Raw genomic sequence first — 16,182 nt, forward strand, 5'->3', positions numbered from 1 at the left:
GTCATTATGGGGTATTGTACTGTCATTATGGGGTATTGTGATGTCATTATGGGGTATTGTGCTGTCATTATGGGGTATTTTGTGTAGATTGAAATATATATTTTTTTTCAATCCATTTTAGAATAAGGCTGTAACAAAATGTGGAAAAAGTCAAGGTGTCTGAATACTTTCCGAATGCACTGTATCATCAATTATGCCGTTTAGGGATATATAGCATTTACAAAGTCAACAACAGATATTGTTTCAATTCAACCCAGGGTTCAACTAAAAATAGACAATTCATATAGGCCTAGGGTTTCAAGTTTTGGTTGATTTCAGTTAATAAGTTAATCATTTATATGTTGGATTCACGTCTCCATCTCAACCAACAATCTAAGTTAAAGAATAGGATTAAATCAAATCAAATCAAACTGTAAAGTGCATTTAAAGTTTGAATTAGTCCTATTCTTTAACTTAGATTTTTGGTTGAAATCAAGACGCGAATCCAAAATATAAAATATTCAATTGTAGACAAACTGGAATTAAAGCCTGACTCAGTGGAACAGATGGAGCTATCCAAGCAGAAAAAAACATATCCTTCAAATGTTGTTATTTGATAGCGTTGACAACCAAACACAATTCAATATCACTTTCGCAATACGGTACATTGCCTATTAACTTGTTAAGAAATGATATGTTGGATTCACGTCTCCATTATAACCAAACACTTTTGTTAAAGAAATAAAATGATAAGATTAAGCCAGTGGCTTAGATCTAAGTATCCAAGCAGTAGACACATGTCTTTTAAATGTTGATATTTGTTCGCATTGTCAACCAAACACAACTCAATATTACTTTTGTAATATAGTAAATAGTCTTAAGGCTATCTTAATGTAATGAGTAACACATCCATGGCCACATTTTGAGGTTACTGTAACTATAAGTCTTATATAATCATATAAAGCATGCATGTTCAAGGTAGTATGCATAGGTCATCGCAGGTCTGTGGAGAGCTTCATAATTGCTGTAATAATCTGCTCAGAATCTTGAACAGCATTGATCACTTGCACCATGTACATTTAATGTAATCTAAACTGCAATCCAGGTCATGTGGTTGTGCTATAAGATGAAGCACAGTGATAACACATTAAGTTGTTGTATAAATAAACAAAATATCAGACATTGATTTTCATTTGGAATTTGGTTGTGCTTTTAGATGGTTGAAAGCATAGTGATAACACATTGGGAATTCAACAATCTTCTGGCTGTCTTTTTGAGTGGGTGAAAATAGGATGAAATCTCATTGATCAACGTATCTACCAAATATTACCCAAATATCCATGTTGAAATGATGCAGTACCATATACAGTACCAGTCAAAAGCTTGGACACCTACTCATTCCAGGGTTTTTATTTATTTTTACTATTTTCTACATTGTAGAAGAATAGTCAAGACATCAAAACTATGAAATAACAAATATGGAATCATGTAGTAACCAAAAAAGTTTTAAACAAATCAAAATATATTTTATATTTGAGATTCTTCAAAGTAGCCACCCTTGACGACAGCTTTGCACACTCTTGGCATTCTCTCAACCAGCTTCATGAGGAATGCTTTTCCAACAGTCTTGAAGGAGTTCCCACATATGCTGAGCACTTGTTGGCTGCTTTTCCTTCACTCTGCGGTCCAACTCATCCCAAACCATCTCAATTGGGTTGAGGTCGTGTGATTGTGGAGGCCAAGTCATTTGATGCATCACTCACCTTATTGGTCAAATAGCCCTTACACAGCCTGGAGGTGTGTTTTGGGTCATTGTTCTGTTGAACAACAAATTATATTCCCACAAAGTACAAACTAGATGGGATGACGTATTGCTGCAGAATGCTGTGGGAGCCTGCTGGTTAAGTGTGCCTTGAATTCTAAATAAATCACTGACAGTGTCACCAGCAAAGCACCATCACACTTCCTCCTCCATGCTTCATGGTGGGAACCACACATGCGGAGATCATCCGTTTACCTACTCTGCGTCTCACAAAGACACGGCGGTTGGAACCAAAGATGTGAAATTTGGACTCATCAGACCAAAGGACAGATTTCCACCGATCTAAAGTCCATTGCTCGTGTTTCTTGGCCCAAGCATGTCTCTTCTTCTTATTGGTGTCCTTTAGTAGTGGTTTCTTTGCAGCAATTCGATCATGAAGGCCTGATTCACGCAGTCTCCTCTGAACAGTTGATGTTGAGATGTGTCTCTTACTGGAACTCTGTGAAGCATTTATTTGGGCTACAATCTTAGGTGCAGTTAACTGTAATGAACTTATCCTCTGCAGCAGAGGTAACTGTGGGTCTTCCTTTCCTGTGGCGGTCCTCATAAGAGACATTTTGTCATAGTGCTTGATAGTTTTTGTGACTGCACTTGAAGAAACGTTCAAACTTCTTGAAATGTTCCGCATTGACTGACCTTCATGTCTTAAAGTAATGATGGAGTGTCGTTTCTCTTTGCTTATTTGAGCTGTTCTTGCCATAATATGGACTTGGCCTTTTATCAAATAGAGCTATATTCTATATACTCCCTACCTTGTCACAACACAACTGATTAGCTCAAATGCATTAAGAAGGAAACAAATTCCACATCCACTTTTAACAAGGCACACCTGTTAATTGAAATGCAAAGGGTGGCTACTTTGAAGAATCTCAAATATAAAATATAACACTTTTTTTGGTTACTATATGATTCCATATGTCTTATTTCATTATTTTAATGTCTTACCCATTATTCTAGAATGTAGAACATATTCAAAATAAAGAAAAACCCTTGACTGAGTAGGTGTGTCCAAACGTTTGACTGGTACTGTAAATTAATTGATTATGAAAATATAAAGAAAAAAATACTCCATTTACAGTATATTAATGAATATTTCTTAAGCTTTCTCCATTGAATAGAAACAGCCTCCCTCCTTTCTTTTGCAGATTAATGAATAGGTCTCCCTTTCTCTCCTTTTCAGCGGCTGGCCTCTGTGGGGCTGGATGGCAAGAATACAGTGTGTGTTTGGGACTGGAAGAAAGGAAAGATTCTGGCCACTGCGACAGGACATTCAGACAGGGTAGGCTGTTGTGTGTGCTGTGCACATGTTTGCATTTTTGTATGTGTGTTGTGTATTGATTAAGTGTGTATGTGAGTATACAATGTGTTTGCGTCTTGACTTTCTGTGTGAGTGAGGAAAATGTTTGTGTGTTATTGGCTTGGCTGTCTTTCAGATCTTCGATATATCCTGGGATCCCTTTCAGCAGAACCGGCTGGTGAGCTGTGGGGTAAAGCACATCAAGGTGAGCTTCAGAATAACAACACAGTCTGCTCAGTCTGTCCATGCACTACCATTGAGACAAGTCCAAAAATAACTTTTGGGGAGCTATCAATGTTGGGATGGGTTACCCTTACCCAATGCAGCCAGCAGCAGTCTATTTTCAAGTTCTACAACAGGGGTTCCCATCTATTTTTGACATTTGACTGTCCAATTTGTTTTACTTTAGAAGGCCATAGCTCAGCTTCTGAATGTCATTAAGACAAACCAATGTTCATCAGAGTTGCCACTTCCTCTGCATTTTACTGATTGTTTCTAGACCAAAGCATTGCAAAGTGAAAGAATACAATAAAACAATCAAGGACGGTCCCTCCACAGGGGTGTGACCCCTAGGTTGGGAACCCCTGTTCTTCAACATGTACGTTTATACGGTTGTTGTTAAACGTGGAGGAGTAAGTAGGTGCTCTCAGATATCCTAGCAGCAGAATGAGAAAGTGGTGTTAGGGGGACATATTGTTTTCATTGTGTCAAAAGCAGTAATCTGGTCTGTCATTCCCCTCTGGAAGGGCTGTCTCCTAGTGTACTTACACTCACACACAGATACAACACTGAACTTACTGAAGAGCCCTCAGTTTACAATAAATATGTACATGGAAATTCCTTTGCTTACACTCTTAGAAAAAAAAGGTGCTGTCTAGAACCAAAAAGGGTTCTTTGGCTGTCCCCATAGGAGAACCTTTTGAAAAACCCTTTTTAGTTTCAGGTAGAACCCCTTTGGTTTCAGGTAGAACCCTTTTTAGTTCCATGTAGAACCTTTTCCACAGAGGTTCCAACATGGAACCCAAAAGAGTTCTACCTGGAACCAAAAAAAAGGTTCTCCTATGGGGACAGCCGAAGAACCCTTTTGGAACCCTTTTTTCTAAGAGTGTGTACCATCTCCAGTTATGGTATGAGACATACATCTTTGAATTAACCGCTGTGAGCTTTATTAGAAACAAGCACCATGCTATATGCCCGGAGAAGATCAGGCTGGCTAGCAAATGAACAGTTGTGATTGAAGCAACGCATCTCCAAACGCTGATCTCTGTGCTCTTGTTCTCTCCCTCTTCACTCTATCCTTTCCTGTCATTGTCCACCTTCTCTCTTTCTCATATTCTGTTTTATCCACCTCTCTCTACCTATCCTCCATCTTCTGTTTTATCCACCTCTCTCTACCTCTCCTCCATCTTCTGTTTTATCCACCTCTCTCTATCTCTCCCCATCTTCTGTTTTATCCACCTCTCTCTACCTATCCTCCATCTTCTGTTTTATCCACCTCTCTCTACCTCTCCTCCATCTTCTGTTTTATCCACCTCTCTCTACCTCTCCTCCATCATCTGTTTTATCCACCTCTCTCTACCTCTCCTCCATCTTCTGTTTTATCCACTTCTCTCTACCTCTCCTCCATCTTCTGTTTTATCCACCTCTCGCTATCTCTCCCCATCTTCTGTTTTATCCACCTCTCTCTATCTCTCCTCCATCTTCTGTTTTATCCACCTCTCTCTATCTCTCCCCCATCTTCTGTTTTATCCACCTCTCTCTATCTCTCCTCCATCTTCTGTTTTATCCACCTCTCTATCTCCCCTCCATCTTCTGTTTTATCCACCTCTCTCTATCTCTCCTCCATCTTCTGTTTTATCCACCTCTCTCTACCTCTCCTCCATCTTCTGTTTTATCCACCTCTCTCTATCTCTCCTCCATCTTCTGTTTTATCCACCTCTCTCTACCTCTCCTCCATCTTCTGTTTTATCCACCTCTCTCTATCTCTCCCCCATCTTCTGTTTTATCCACCTCTCTCTATCTCTCCTCCATCTTCTGTTTTATCCACCTCTCTCTATCTCTCCCCCATCTTATGTTTTATCCACCTCTCTCTCTCCTCCATCTTCTGTTTTATCCACCTCTCTCTATCTCTCCTCCATCTTCTGTTTTATCCACCTCTCTCTCTCTCCTCCATCTTCTGTTTTATCCACCTCTCTCTATCTCTCCTCCATCTTCTGTTTTATCCACCTCTCTATCTCTCCCCCATCTTATGTTTTATCCACCTCTCTCTCTCCTCCATCTTCTGTTTTATCCACCTCTCTCTATCTCTCCTCCATCTTCTGTTTTATCCACCTCTCTCTCTCTCCTCCATCTTCTGTTTTATCCACCTCTCTCTATCTCTCCTCCATCTTCTGTTTTATCCACCTCTCTCTATCTCTCCTCCATCTTCTGTTTTATCCACCTCTCTATCTCTCCCCCATCTTCTGTTTTATCCACCTCTCTATCTCTCCCCCATCTTCTGTTTTATCCACCTCTCTATCTCTCCCCCATCTTCTGTTTTATCCACCTCTCTATCTCTCCCCCATCTTCTGTTTTATCCACCTCTCTATCTCTCCCCCATCTTCTGTTTTATCCACCTCTCTATCTCTCCCCCATCTTCTGTTTTATCCACCTCTCTATCTCTCCCCATCTTCTGTTTTATCCACCTCTCTATCTCTCCCCCATCTTATGTTTTATCCACCTCTCTCTCTCTCCTCCATCTTCTGTTTTATCCACCTCTCTCTATCTCTCCTCCATCTTCTGTTTTATCCACCTCTCTCTCTCTCCTCCATCTTCTGTTTTATCCACCTCTCTCTCTCTCTCCTCCATCTTCTGTTTTATCCACCTCTCTATCTCTCCTCCATCTTCTGTTTTATCCACCTCTCTATCTCTCCCCCATCTTCTGTTTTATCCACCTCTCTCTATCTCTCCCCCATCTTCTGTTTTATCCACCTCTCTCTATCTCTCCCCCATCTTCTGTTTTATCCACCTCTCTCTATCTCTCCCCCATCTTCTGTTTTATCCACCTCTCTCTATCTCTCCCCCATCTTCTGTTTTATCCACCTCTCTCTATCTCTCCCCCATCTTCTGTTTTATCCACCTCTCTCTATCTCTCCTCCATCTTCTGTTTTATCCACCTCTTTCTATCTCTCCTCCATCTTCTGTTTTATCCACCTCTCTATCTCTCCTCCATCTTCTGTTTTATCCACCTCTCTATCTCTCCCCCATCTTCTGTTTTATCCACCTCTCTATCTCTCCCCCATCTTCTGTTTTATCTACCTCTCTCTATCTCTCCTCCATCTTCTGTTTTATCCACCTCTCTCTATCTCTCCCCCATCTTATGTTTTATCCACCTCTCTCTATCTCTCCCCCATCTTATGTTTTATCCACCTCTCTCTATCTCTCCCCATCTTCTGTTTTATCCACCTCTCTCTATCTCTCCTCCATCTTCTGTTTTATCCACCTTTCTATTCACCTCTCCAATTTTTGTCTTTCACCTTTCCTTTCCTCCCTCTATCATTGCATACTTGTACTTCTCTCTCATTCCCTGTCTCATCTCTCCTTCTTCTTTCACTCGCTCGCCACCTCTGCATCTTCCCCCTCTCCATGTCTCTAGTTCTGGGCTCTCTGCGGGAACGCCTTGACGCCCAAACGGGGGATATTCGGGAAGACGGGTGACCTACAGACTATTCTGTGTGTTGGGTCGGCTAAAGATGATGTCACGTACTCTGGGGCGTTGAATGGGGATATCTACGTGTGGAAAGGACTGAACCTTATGCGCACGGTGCAGGCCGCTCATGGGGTGAGTGAAATACGTCACTCTAATTCTCAACACTCATTGGCTGTACACTTCCGGACATCCAAACTCCCACTCCGGCTAAACCCAACCCTTCTCATGTCTATAATTGCGTAAATCCATATACTGCAGCAACTCAATTCCCCTACCCTGCCTATGAATCCCATCCCTAAAGCCTTTTGTAAATCTATAAGGTGTTGAAAAGCATTCAAAATGAGGATTTTGCCCCTTTTTTTGTCTCCAATACAGAAAATAAACTTTTTGACCCACACTCCATCTGAAATCATATTCCTTTTAAGTACCTTTTTCTATGCACAGAACAGTTTGATAATCCCCCTGCCTAAAACTAAAGTTGACTTCACTGTGTGTAGGCTGGGATCTTCAGCATGTATGCCTGTGAGGAGGGCTTTGCGACGGGGGGACGTGACGGCTGTGTCAGGCTCTGGGACGTGGACTTCAAGCCTATCACTAAGATCGACCTTCGGGAAGCTGAGCAGGGGTATAAAGGTAGGCCTGTTTTAAGGTCGGGTTGAAGGCCTGGTTTAATCAACATGGGGCTCATTGGTTGATGAGCGTTAGCCCTCTGATCTGTTCAACGTCACAGAGTCTAAGCGGTGTGCATTAGCCGATATGCCCTTCACAGTTTCCTGGGAGATGCCAGAGAAGCACGGGGCCAGAAGGCTGATCAAACCTTGTCAGGGTCCGCATGTTTGTGCTTGTCCCTGTATTTTATTAGGATCCCCATTAGCTGTTGGGGTCCACACAAAAGAGAGACTGGTATGCATAGTATTGATATTAGCCCTCTGATTACAGTGAATAGCAAGACGTGCTGCTCTGTTCTGGGCCAGATGCAGTTTAACTACAGTGAGGGGAAAAAGTATTTGATCCCCTGCTGATTTTGTACGTTTGCCCACTGACAAAGAAATGATCAGTCTATCATTTTAATGGTAGGTTTATTTGAACAGTGAGAGACAGAATAACAACAAAAATCCAGAAAAACGCATGTCAAAATGTTATAAATTGATTTGCATTTTAATGAGGGAAAGAAGTATTTCACCCCCTCTCAATCAGAAAGATTTCTGGCTCCCAGGTGTCTTTTATACAGGTAACGAGCTGAGATTAGGAGCACACTCTTAAAGGGAGTGCTCCTAATCTCAGTTTGTTACCTGTATAAAAGACACCTGTCCACAGAAGCAATCAATCAATCAGATTCCAAACTCTCCACCATGACCAAGACCAAGAGCTCTCCAAGGATGTCAGGGATAAGATTGTAGACCTACACAAGGCTGGAATGGGCTACAAGACCATCGCCAAGCAGCTTGGTGAGAAGGTGACAACAGTTGGTGCGATTATTCGCAAATTGAAGAAACACAAAAGAACTGTCAATCTCCCTCGGCCTGGGGCTCCATGCAAGATCTCACCTCGTGGAGTTGCAATGATCATGAGAACGGTGAGGAATCAGCCCAGAACTACACGGGAGGATCTTGTCAATGATCTCAAGGCAGCTGGGACCATAGTCACCAAGAAAACAATTGGTAACACACTACGCCGTGAAGGACTGAAATCCTGCAGCGCCCGCAAGGTCCCCCTGCTCAAGAAAGCACATATACATGCCCGTCTGAAGTTTGCCAATGAACATCTGAGTGATTCAGAGGACAACTGGGTGAAAATGTTGTGATCAGATGAGACCAAAATGCAGCTCTTTGGCATCAACTCAACTCGCCGTGTTTGGAGGAGGAGGAATGCTGCCTATGACCCCAAGAACATCATCCCCACCCTCAAACATGGAGGTGGAAACATTATGCTTTCGGGGTGTTTTTCTGCTAAGGGGACAGGACAACTTCACCGCATCAAAGGGACGATGGACGGGGCCATGTACCGTCAAACCTTGGGTGAGAACCTCCTTCCCTCAGCCAGGGCATTGAAAATGGGTCGTGGATGGGTATTCCAGCATGACATTGACCCAAAACACACGGCCAAGGCAACAAAGGAGTGGCTCAAGAAGAAGCACATTAAGGTCCTGGTGTGCCCTAGCCAGTCTCCAGACCTTAATCCCATAGAAAATCTGTGGAGGGAGCTGAAGGTTCGAGTTGCCAAACGTCAGCCTCGAAACCTTAATGACTTGGAGAAGATCTGCAAAGTGGAGTGGGACAAAATCCCTCCTGAGCTGTGTGCAAACCTGGTGGCCAACTACAAGAAACGTCTGACCTCTGTGATTGCCAACAAGGGTTTTGCCACCAAGTACTAAGTCATGTTTTGCAGAGGGGTCAAATACTTATTTCCCTCATTAAAATGCAAATCATTTTATAACATTTATGACATGTGTTTTTCTGGATTTTTTTGTTGTTATTCTGTCTCTCACTGTTCAAATAAAGCTACCATTCAAATTATAGACGGATCATTTCTTTGTCAGTGGGCAAACGTACAAAATCAGCAGGGGATCAAATACTTTTTTCCCTCACTGTAGGGCCTTCTTTGCAGCACTTGACCATATGACTGGACAATAATCAAGATAAGACAAAACTAGAGCCTGCAGGCTTTTTGGAGTGTGGTGTCAAAAAAGCAGAGCATATCTTTTAATGGAGAGACAGAGGATGAGAGGCACATCTTTATAAGGAGATCCATCTAAGCTCACAGGGTTGTGTGTGCTGTCTATAGATTTAAGGGTCAGAGTCCACGCTTCTGATGCAGGGGTGTGTTAGCAGGTCGATCCAGACACTCATGAATGTGTACAGGGATTAACATACTGTAACCAGTGAGTATGTGAAGGTCACTTAAGTCAGTGGGTTCTGCCTAATAGAGACCGATGTGTGTTCAGCTCATTGAGATCCCTGCCATGGTGTTTTATTAGCCTATCCCTGTGTATTTATGAGAGAGAGAGAGAGAGAAATTCAAATATGCCAGTGAGAGCGAGAGAATCAATGCCACTCATCCATTTCAATGAGCCAGAGGAAGCCATGTTAGTCAAATCAGACATAAAAATAAAAGATGGTTGGGCCTTTGAGTCTGTGCTGTATGGATGAAACAGAATAAAGGTTTCTAAACCATTGTGACAGATGACATTTAGTCAACTCCCTGTTTCTCTCTGCTCTATGCCTCCTGCTAAGTTGAGGAAACCATCAGTGGCACTCATGTATTATCAATGAGTCTCTTCTCGCTTCCCTTCCTTTGCTCCTCTGTTCTCCTCTCCTCTGTTCTGAGATGGGGCTGCTTGGCTGTTAGTGGTAGCTCGGGGCTGGTAAAAGCTCCGTAAAGCTCTGTGTCCCCAGCCATCCCCGGGGGGGGGGGGGGGGATACTAATATTTGACCTTTCATAGGAAAGTGACAGTTATAAAGGCTGTGGCCTTTCTGAAAGCCCCACAGACACCCTGGGATTAGATACTGGCCTTGTTGGGTGTTTGGTGGCCGGTCAAAGACCTTCGGAAATAAATCATGTAATATGAATCTTGATTGAGTTTAAATCGATCTTGTCGGTTTGGTCAGTAGGAATGTCATTATGCAAAAAGATAACTTTTCCAAACGTAAATTAGTAAACCTTCACAACAGCTTGTGGCTCTGGATTAGAATGTTCTACAAAAGATTTCGGTACCCTCTGTATGAAGGGATTTCCAACTTCTGTTCTTGAAAATGTTGAGTCCCAGTGAAGGTTTGATTCCCAACTGCAGATCGGTTTTAGAGAGAAGACATCTGAGATAAGTAATTACTTTTCAGAAATGGTTATTCCCCCCAGGGTGTCAAAGCTGAAGTGTATTGTGCAGCCAATTAATTTGAGTTATCTGGTTGCCAGGTATTTTATATCCACACAGATTATGAGACTGGTTCGGTTGCAGGTACGCTGTTAGCCTATAAAACATTTTGTAGCTGGTTTCTGGTTGCCAGGTATTGTTTTAAAATTGTTTTCATATCCTGTGATGTTATTGAGTTTTTTTATTATTATTTTTTTTTACCTTTATTTAACTAAGCAAGTCAGTTAAGAACAAATTCATATTTACAATGACGGCCTACCCTTGTTATAACAAGAGTCTGGGGATTTATAGCTGTGCTTCTACTGACTGAATTACAGACTCTTTAGTACTGATTGGGTGCATTGGGTGATGTCTTGCATTGGGTGATGTCTTGCATTGGGTGATGTCTTGCATTGGGTGATGTCTTGCATTGGGTGATGTCGTGCTGATGTCTTGCTTGCTTGAGATGGCTTCGCTGAAGCAGCTCAATCTGTTTCTCCCTCTAGAGTTGTCTGCTTCATCTCTCTCTTCCCAAATGAAAGTCGACCTGTATCAGCCACACATTCTCCTTCTGCAATTTACTCTGTGAAAATCGGAACGTTGTCAGTGGATTGGATGCTACCCTTCATCACCTGCTGAAGAACGGGTGGGATTGCATTCGACTCACCACTTTTGTTATACATGATAGAGCATTCATTATTTGTCATGTCCTCTCTCCCTCTCTCTTTCTCTCTATCCATCTATCTTCCTCTCCCGCTCTCTCCCTCTCCCTCCTCCCTCTCTTCCCTCTCTCTCTCAGGGCTGTCTATCCGTAGTGTGTGTTGGAGGGCAGACCGTATCCTGGCAGGGACGCAGGACAGTGAGATCTTTGAGGTGATGGTTCGGGACAGAGACAAGCCTCTGCTCATCATTCAGGGTCACTGTGAGGGAGAGCTCTGGGCTCTGGACGTCCACCCCAAGAAACCGCTCGCTGTGACCGGCAGTGACGATCGATCTGTACGGTCAGTATTAACTCCAGCAACAATGTAGCTCATACATCAATTCCCTCAGGAGCGTCTTTATAGACCCAGTAGTTATCACCCGGGCCAACACCTCTGTCCATTCTATTTTAATCCACCAGTCCATCCAGGCTTTTCATCTTAATCACATCCACTCAGTGAACCCTGACCCGCAGTCCTACTCGTCCTGTTTGGTTCATTGGTTCTCCTCGCTCTCAGACAACCCTTAGTTTGTAAGACACTGTTCTTCACATTTCTAACAGGGACAGTTGTAGGCTAGTTCAGAGCTAGCTATCGAGAAGTCACAGTGTCAGCTTGTGCAGGGGACAGATCATGCATAATGAGGCCTCACGTCTGCTATCAGTAGAACTGGATCAGTCCCTCCACAACACACACACACACAGACCCACACAACCCTGCTCTACCAGGAGAGACAGAGCTCTCTGAGGGCCCAATCAAGGAGCCAATTAGTCTCTGTCTCACAGACACACACGCACACACATACACGCTCACAAGCCCGAGTGCACACACATGCGCACACACACACATACACCTCCTGCATCTCAGCAACATAATTCAACTTAATTCAACTTAATTCAAGCCTTCACCCTGCAGCTGCAAGATAGCTCATTAAAACTTCTGTCACTTAACTACTACTCATATAATTTACTCTATTATGACTGTCTCTACAGAGGCAATGTTCATAGCTGAAACTGTGCTGATTGGTCATGTGTGTGTGTGTGTGTGTGTGTGTGTGTGTGTGTGTGTGTGTGTGTGTGTGTGTGGTGTTTTCAGGTTGTGGAGCCTGGCAGACCACACCCTGATAGCTCGCTGTAACATGGAAGAGGCTGTCCGCAGTGTGGCCTTCAGCCACGATGGCTCTCAGCTTGCTCTTGGCATGAAGGACGGCTCCTTCACTGTGCTTCGAGTCAGGTACTGCTAACATCTTTAGTCCCTAGAGAATCTTCATTTGATCCCCCGGTATTGACAGGAAATGCAAACTTGTAGTGTATTCAAGGTTTAAAAAGGCTTATAAGATTTGTAATTTCCTTGATTTTATTGAAATGACGTGGCAATAACGTTGATTCAACCAGTGTGTGCCCAGCAGGTTGAATTATGCCAAAGCTGGTGAAAGTATTTTCAGCATCAAACTCTTCAGATACATCTTGTAAAGAAGGGCCATAAAGTTATGAAACCTAGTGGGCCAAAACCTCGGGTTTAAACAGCCCCATATTGAGATGCTGAATTCATCACTTAAAGCCAGATTGAAGGCTTCAGTTTAATTTACTCCCCAGCAGACCCAGGGTGCAGGCCTGCACTTTCCATTAAGTTATAGTAAATTGGTCCGCAGTGCTGTTAATCAATACGTTTTGAAGTGGCTAATCCCCACGCTGCACTTTGAAGTGAGCAGCGCTCCTGATTTGTATTCAGTCTATTAGAAATGAGTGAGCTTACAGCAGCAGAAGCAGCTTTTTCTGATTGGATTGAATTTCTGTTGCCTGGGGCTATGTTTTATTGTGCTGTATGGTTTTGACGGAGAGACGGTATGTTTAGAAGGGTTTGACTTGTTACTTTGACTTTTTATTCACCTCATCGTTGGCTATAGCTGTTGGCTGATTATTGAGCCACATAGTGCACTGTATACCTTGATATTCCCCATAGGCTATTCTCTATAATTACTGTTCACCATATCTAATGGTTAGGAGTTTTTCAGGATAAGAGACACCCATCACTGGCACCATGATTAACAATTACAGCACATTGTTAGAATATGAAGCCATACTGTCTAGCCATCATGCGATTACATACTCCCCCCATCTAAAATGACCAGTCAAAAATGAGTTAATCAAATCTGGGCTGGTAAAATTGCTTTTGTGTGGGAGCAGCAGGTGTGATAAGACTGTGGTGGTTTCATTGTAATACATCCTCCGCAGAGAGAGACAGCAGGAGGACGAGTCTAGTGGCAAGGCTGCCTCATTGTTTCAGCTGGCTTTACAAATAACAAGCAGAAGGTAGCGCTGTGCTATGCATTACTGCTGGATTTCTTAAAATGCTACTAACGGGAAGTTACATGCATCTGCATATTAAAGCAAACTTGCTAGTAACGAAAAACCCACAAGAATAAACCAGCTGATCAGTTGATCTCTCGTTGTTACCGAGTCACGTGATTTTGACAGCTGACAGCTGCGTCCAGGACCCGGTTTGGGAACCCCTGGGGAAAACGCAGCCTTAGAGTATAAGAATATAGAAGTAGAAGGCCTATATTTCATTCAAACGTTTCACCTTAAATAGATAACTAATGTAATATATGCCATTTCAAATAACTTTATTAGCCTACATTTTCATTTGATCAATATAGATTAGTTACATATTTCAAATAGGGACAGTCCAGGGATATTTTACCCCTGATCTTGATAAGAAATAACCATATCAGACAATTTCCTTTGAAAGACAGTTGTATTTAATGCAGGGGTGCAACTTTCACATTTTTGTCCCCCCCAGTTTTATCATTGGAATGTGATACAAAACGAGGCGCGGTGTGCTTTAGGACCATGCGGATGTCTCCGAGCGGTCGGGCTGTTTGTAGTGTTTATCCGACTGGATACAAAGATATATATATATATATATATATATATATATATATATATATATATATATATATATATATATATATATATCATATCCCCCCCACTTCTAAAACCAAAGTTATGCCCCTGATTTAATGGATGACATCAACTGGAAACAAATAAAACAATAAGAGTAGGCTACACCAACATTATGTTTCCATTAATACAACATGTCGGATAATTGCCACAGTATATTTGCTGTGGTAAACCAGGAAATACTTATTTCAGTTGTGCAGAATTATTGTCAAATAGATAAATCGCCCTAGGTCTGCTTAAAACGTTGTTCCGATGATAATACCCACCAGATGGCGAACACATCTTCAGAGACTTTGGTAGCAAGGACTAAAGTAGCATTTCCCTAACTCTGTCCTTAGGACTCCAAAGGATGCATGTTTTGTTTTTTGCCCAAGTACTACAAAGCTGATTCAAACAACTAATCATCAAGCTTTGAAAATGTAATCAACTGTGTAGTATTAGGGCAAAAACCAAAATGTGGGGTCCCAAGGACCGAGTTTGGGAAATGCTGAACTAAATTAACGCTGACATCAGCTTTAGGGAGTGGTAATGAGGTGACCAATAATGGTTCCAATTGAGATCAGCTCTGCGGAGGAATTTAGTGCGTATTGATGGTTTAGCGAGAGATCAGCTGATGATCATCTGGTGGCCACTGATGGTTGCAATTGGCCCATAATGACAATGAATGGACCCAGTCCATCTGCTACTGCTCACTGGCTGAGTTTACACAGGGAGCCCAATTGTGATATATTTTTCACTAATTTGACCAATCAGATCAGCTCTGAAAAAGGTCTGATGTCAAAATATCTGATGTGATTGATCAAAAGATCAGAATTGGACTGCCTGTCTAAACAAAGCCACAAGGTAGATGAATGAGCTAGCCAGCCAGCCTCCTGTACAGAGCCGAGGGATTCACTCTTTTCTTTCTCTCTATCTGTCTCTCTCCCTCTCTCTTTCTCTGTCTCCACCTCTCCTCACTCTTTCTCTTTTGCTGATTTGCTCTTTCTCTCTCTCTCTCTTCCCCCTCCATCTCTCTTCCCTCCCTCTCATCCACCCTCCCACTCCTCTCTCTCTACCAGGGACATGACGGAGGTGGTACACATTAAAGACAGGAAGGAAGTGATTCATGAGATGAAGTTTTCCCCTGATGACAGCTACCTGGCCGTGGGCTCTAATGACGGCCTGGTGGATGTGTACGCTGTGGCGCAGCGCTACAAGAAGGTGGGTGAGTGCAACAAGTCCTCCAGCTTCATCACCCACCTGGACTGGTCCATCGACAGCAAGTTCCTCCAGAGCAACGACGGGGCGGGAGAACGCCTCTTCTACAGGATGCCAAGTGAGTGAATCAACGCCACCGGTGAAAAAGCAAGGCTTCATAATGACCCTGTGTCTTTCCTCTGAACTAGGCCATGATAACCATGATATAACTCCTATTACCTCAGCTTGCTGTGAACACAATCAGTGATTAAATCGGATGTTTCTTGTTTCCTTATCGGGAGAAGTTACATAAACAGATCACACAGCAATCAGCTTGACAGTAAACAGCAATTAGGCCCATGAAGGTGGTTCACAGCTAGCTTATCGCCATGCCAAGCAAGCCCTGTTACACACACACACCAGCAATCTTCACATCACGTCCGGCTTAAACATCCATCAACGTGATTATGCAATAGTTTCTTCTGATTCAGAGTGGCAGGTAGCCTAGTGGATAGAGCGGTGGGCCAGGAACTGAAAGGTTGCTGGTTTCGAATACCTGAGACGACAACCCAAATTGGCTCCAGGGGCGCTGTGCTACTATGGCTGACCCTGTAAAACAACACATTTCACTGCACCTACAGTACCAGTCAAAAGTTTGGACACACCTACTGATTCAAGAATTGTTCTTTATTTTTACTATTTTCTACA

The 16,182-nt window shown here is 42.7% G+C and overlaps 1 protein-coding gene across 5 annotated transcripts in view; it reads left to right on the plus strand.

Moving 5' to 3' along the window:
- LOC115193641 (echinoderm microtubule-associated protein-like 6) overlaps positions 1-16,182 on the plus strand; it is a 123,614-nt gene that overhangs the window by 40,340 nt on the left and 67,092 nt on the right. For all 5 annotated transcript variants that reach the window (XM_029752481.1, XM_029752483.1, XM_029752482.1 and 2 more), the window contains exons 3-9: positions 2,982-3,080; positions 3,235-3,303; positions 6,733-6,918; positions 7,284-7,419; positions 11,437-11,638; positions 12,431-12,568; positions 15,357-15,613. In XM_029752481.1, the coding sequence (XP_029608341.1) occupies positions 2,982-3,080; positions 3,235-3,303; positions 6,733-6,918; positions 7,284-7,419; positions 11,437-11,638; positions 12,431-12,568; positions 15,357-15,613 (1,087 nt within the window). The remainder of the gene's footprint in view (positions 1-2,981; positions 3,081-3,234; positions 3,304-6,732; positions 6,919-7,283; positions 7,420-11,436; positions 11,639-12,430; positions 12,569-15,356; positions 15,614-16,182) is intronic.

This window comes from Salmo trutta, chromosome 5 (genome assembly GCF_901001165.1).
Source record: "Salmo trutta chromosome 5, fSalTru1.1, whole genome shotgun sequence".
NCBI lineage: Eukaryota > Metazoa > Chordata > Actinopteri > Salmoniformes > Salmonidae > Salmo > Salmo trutta.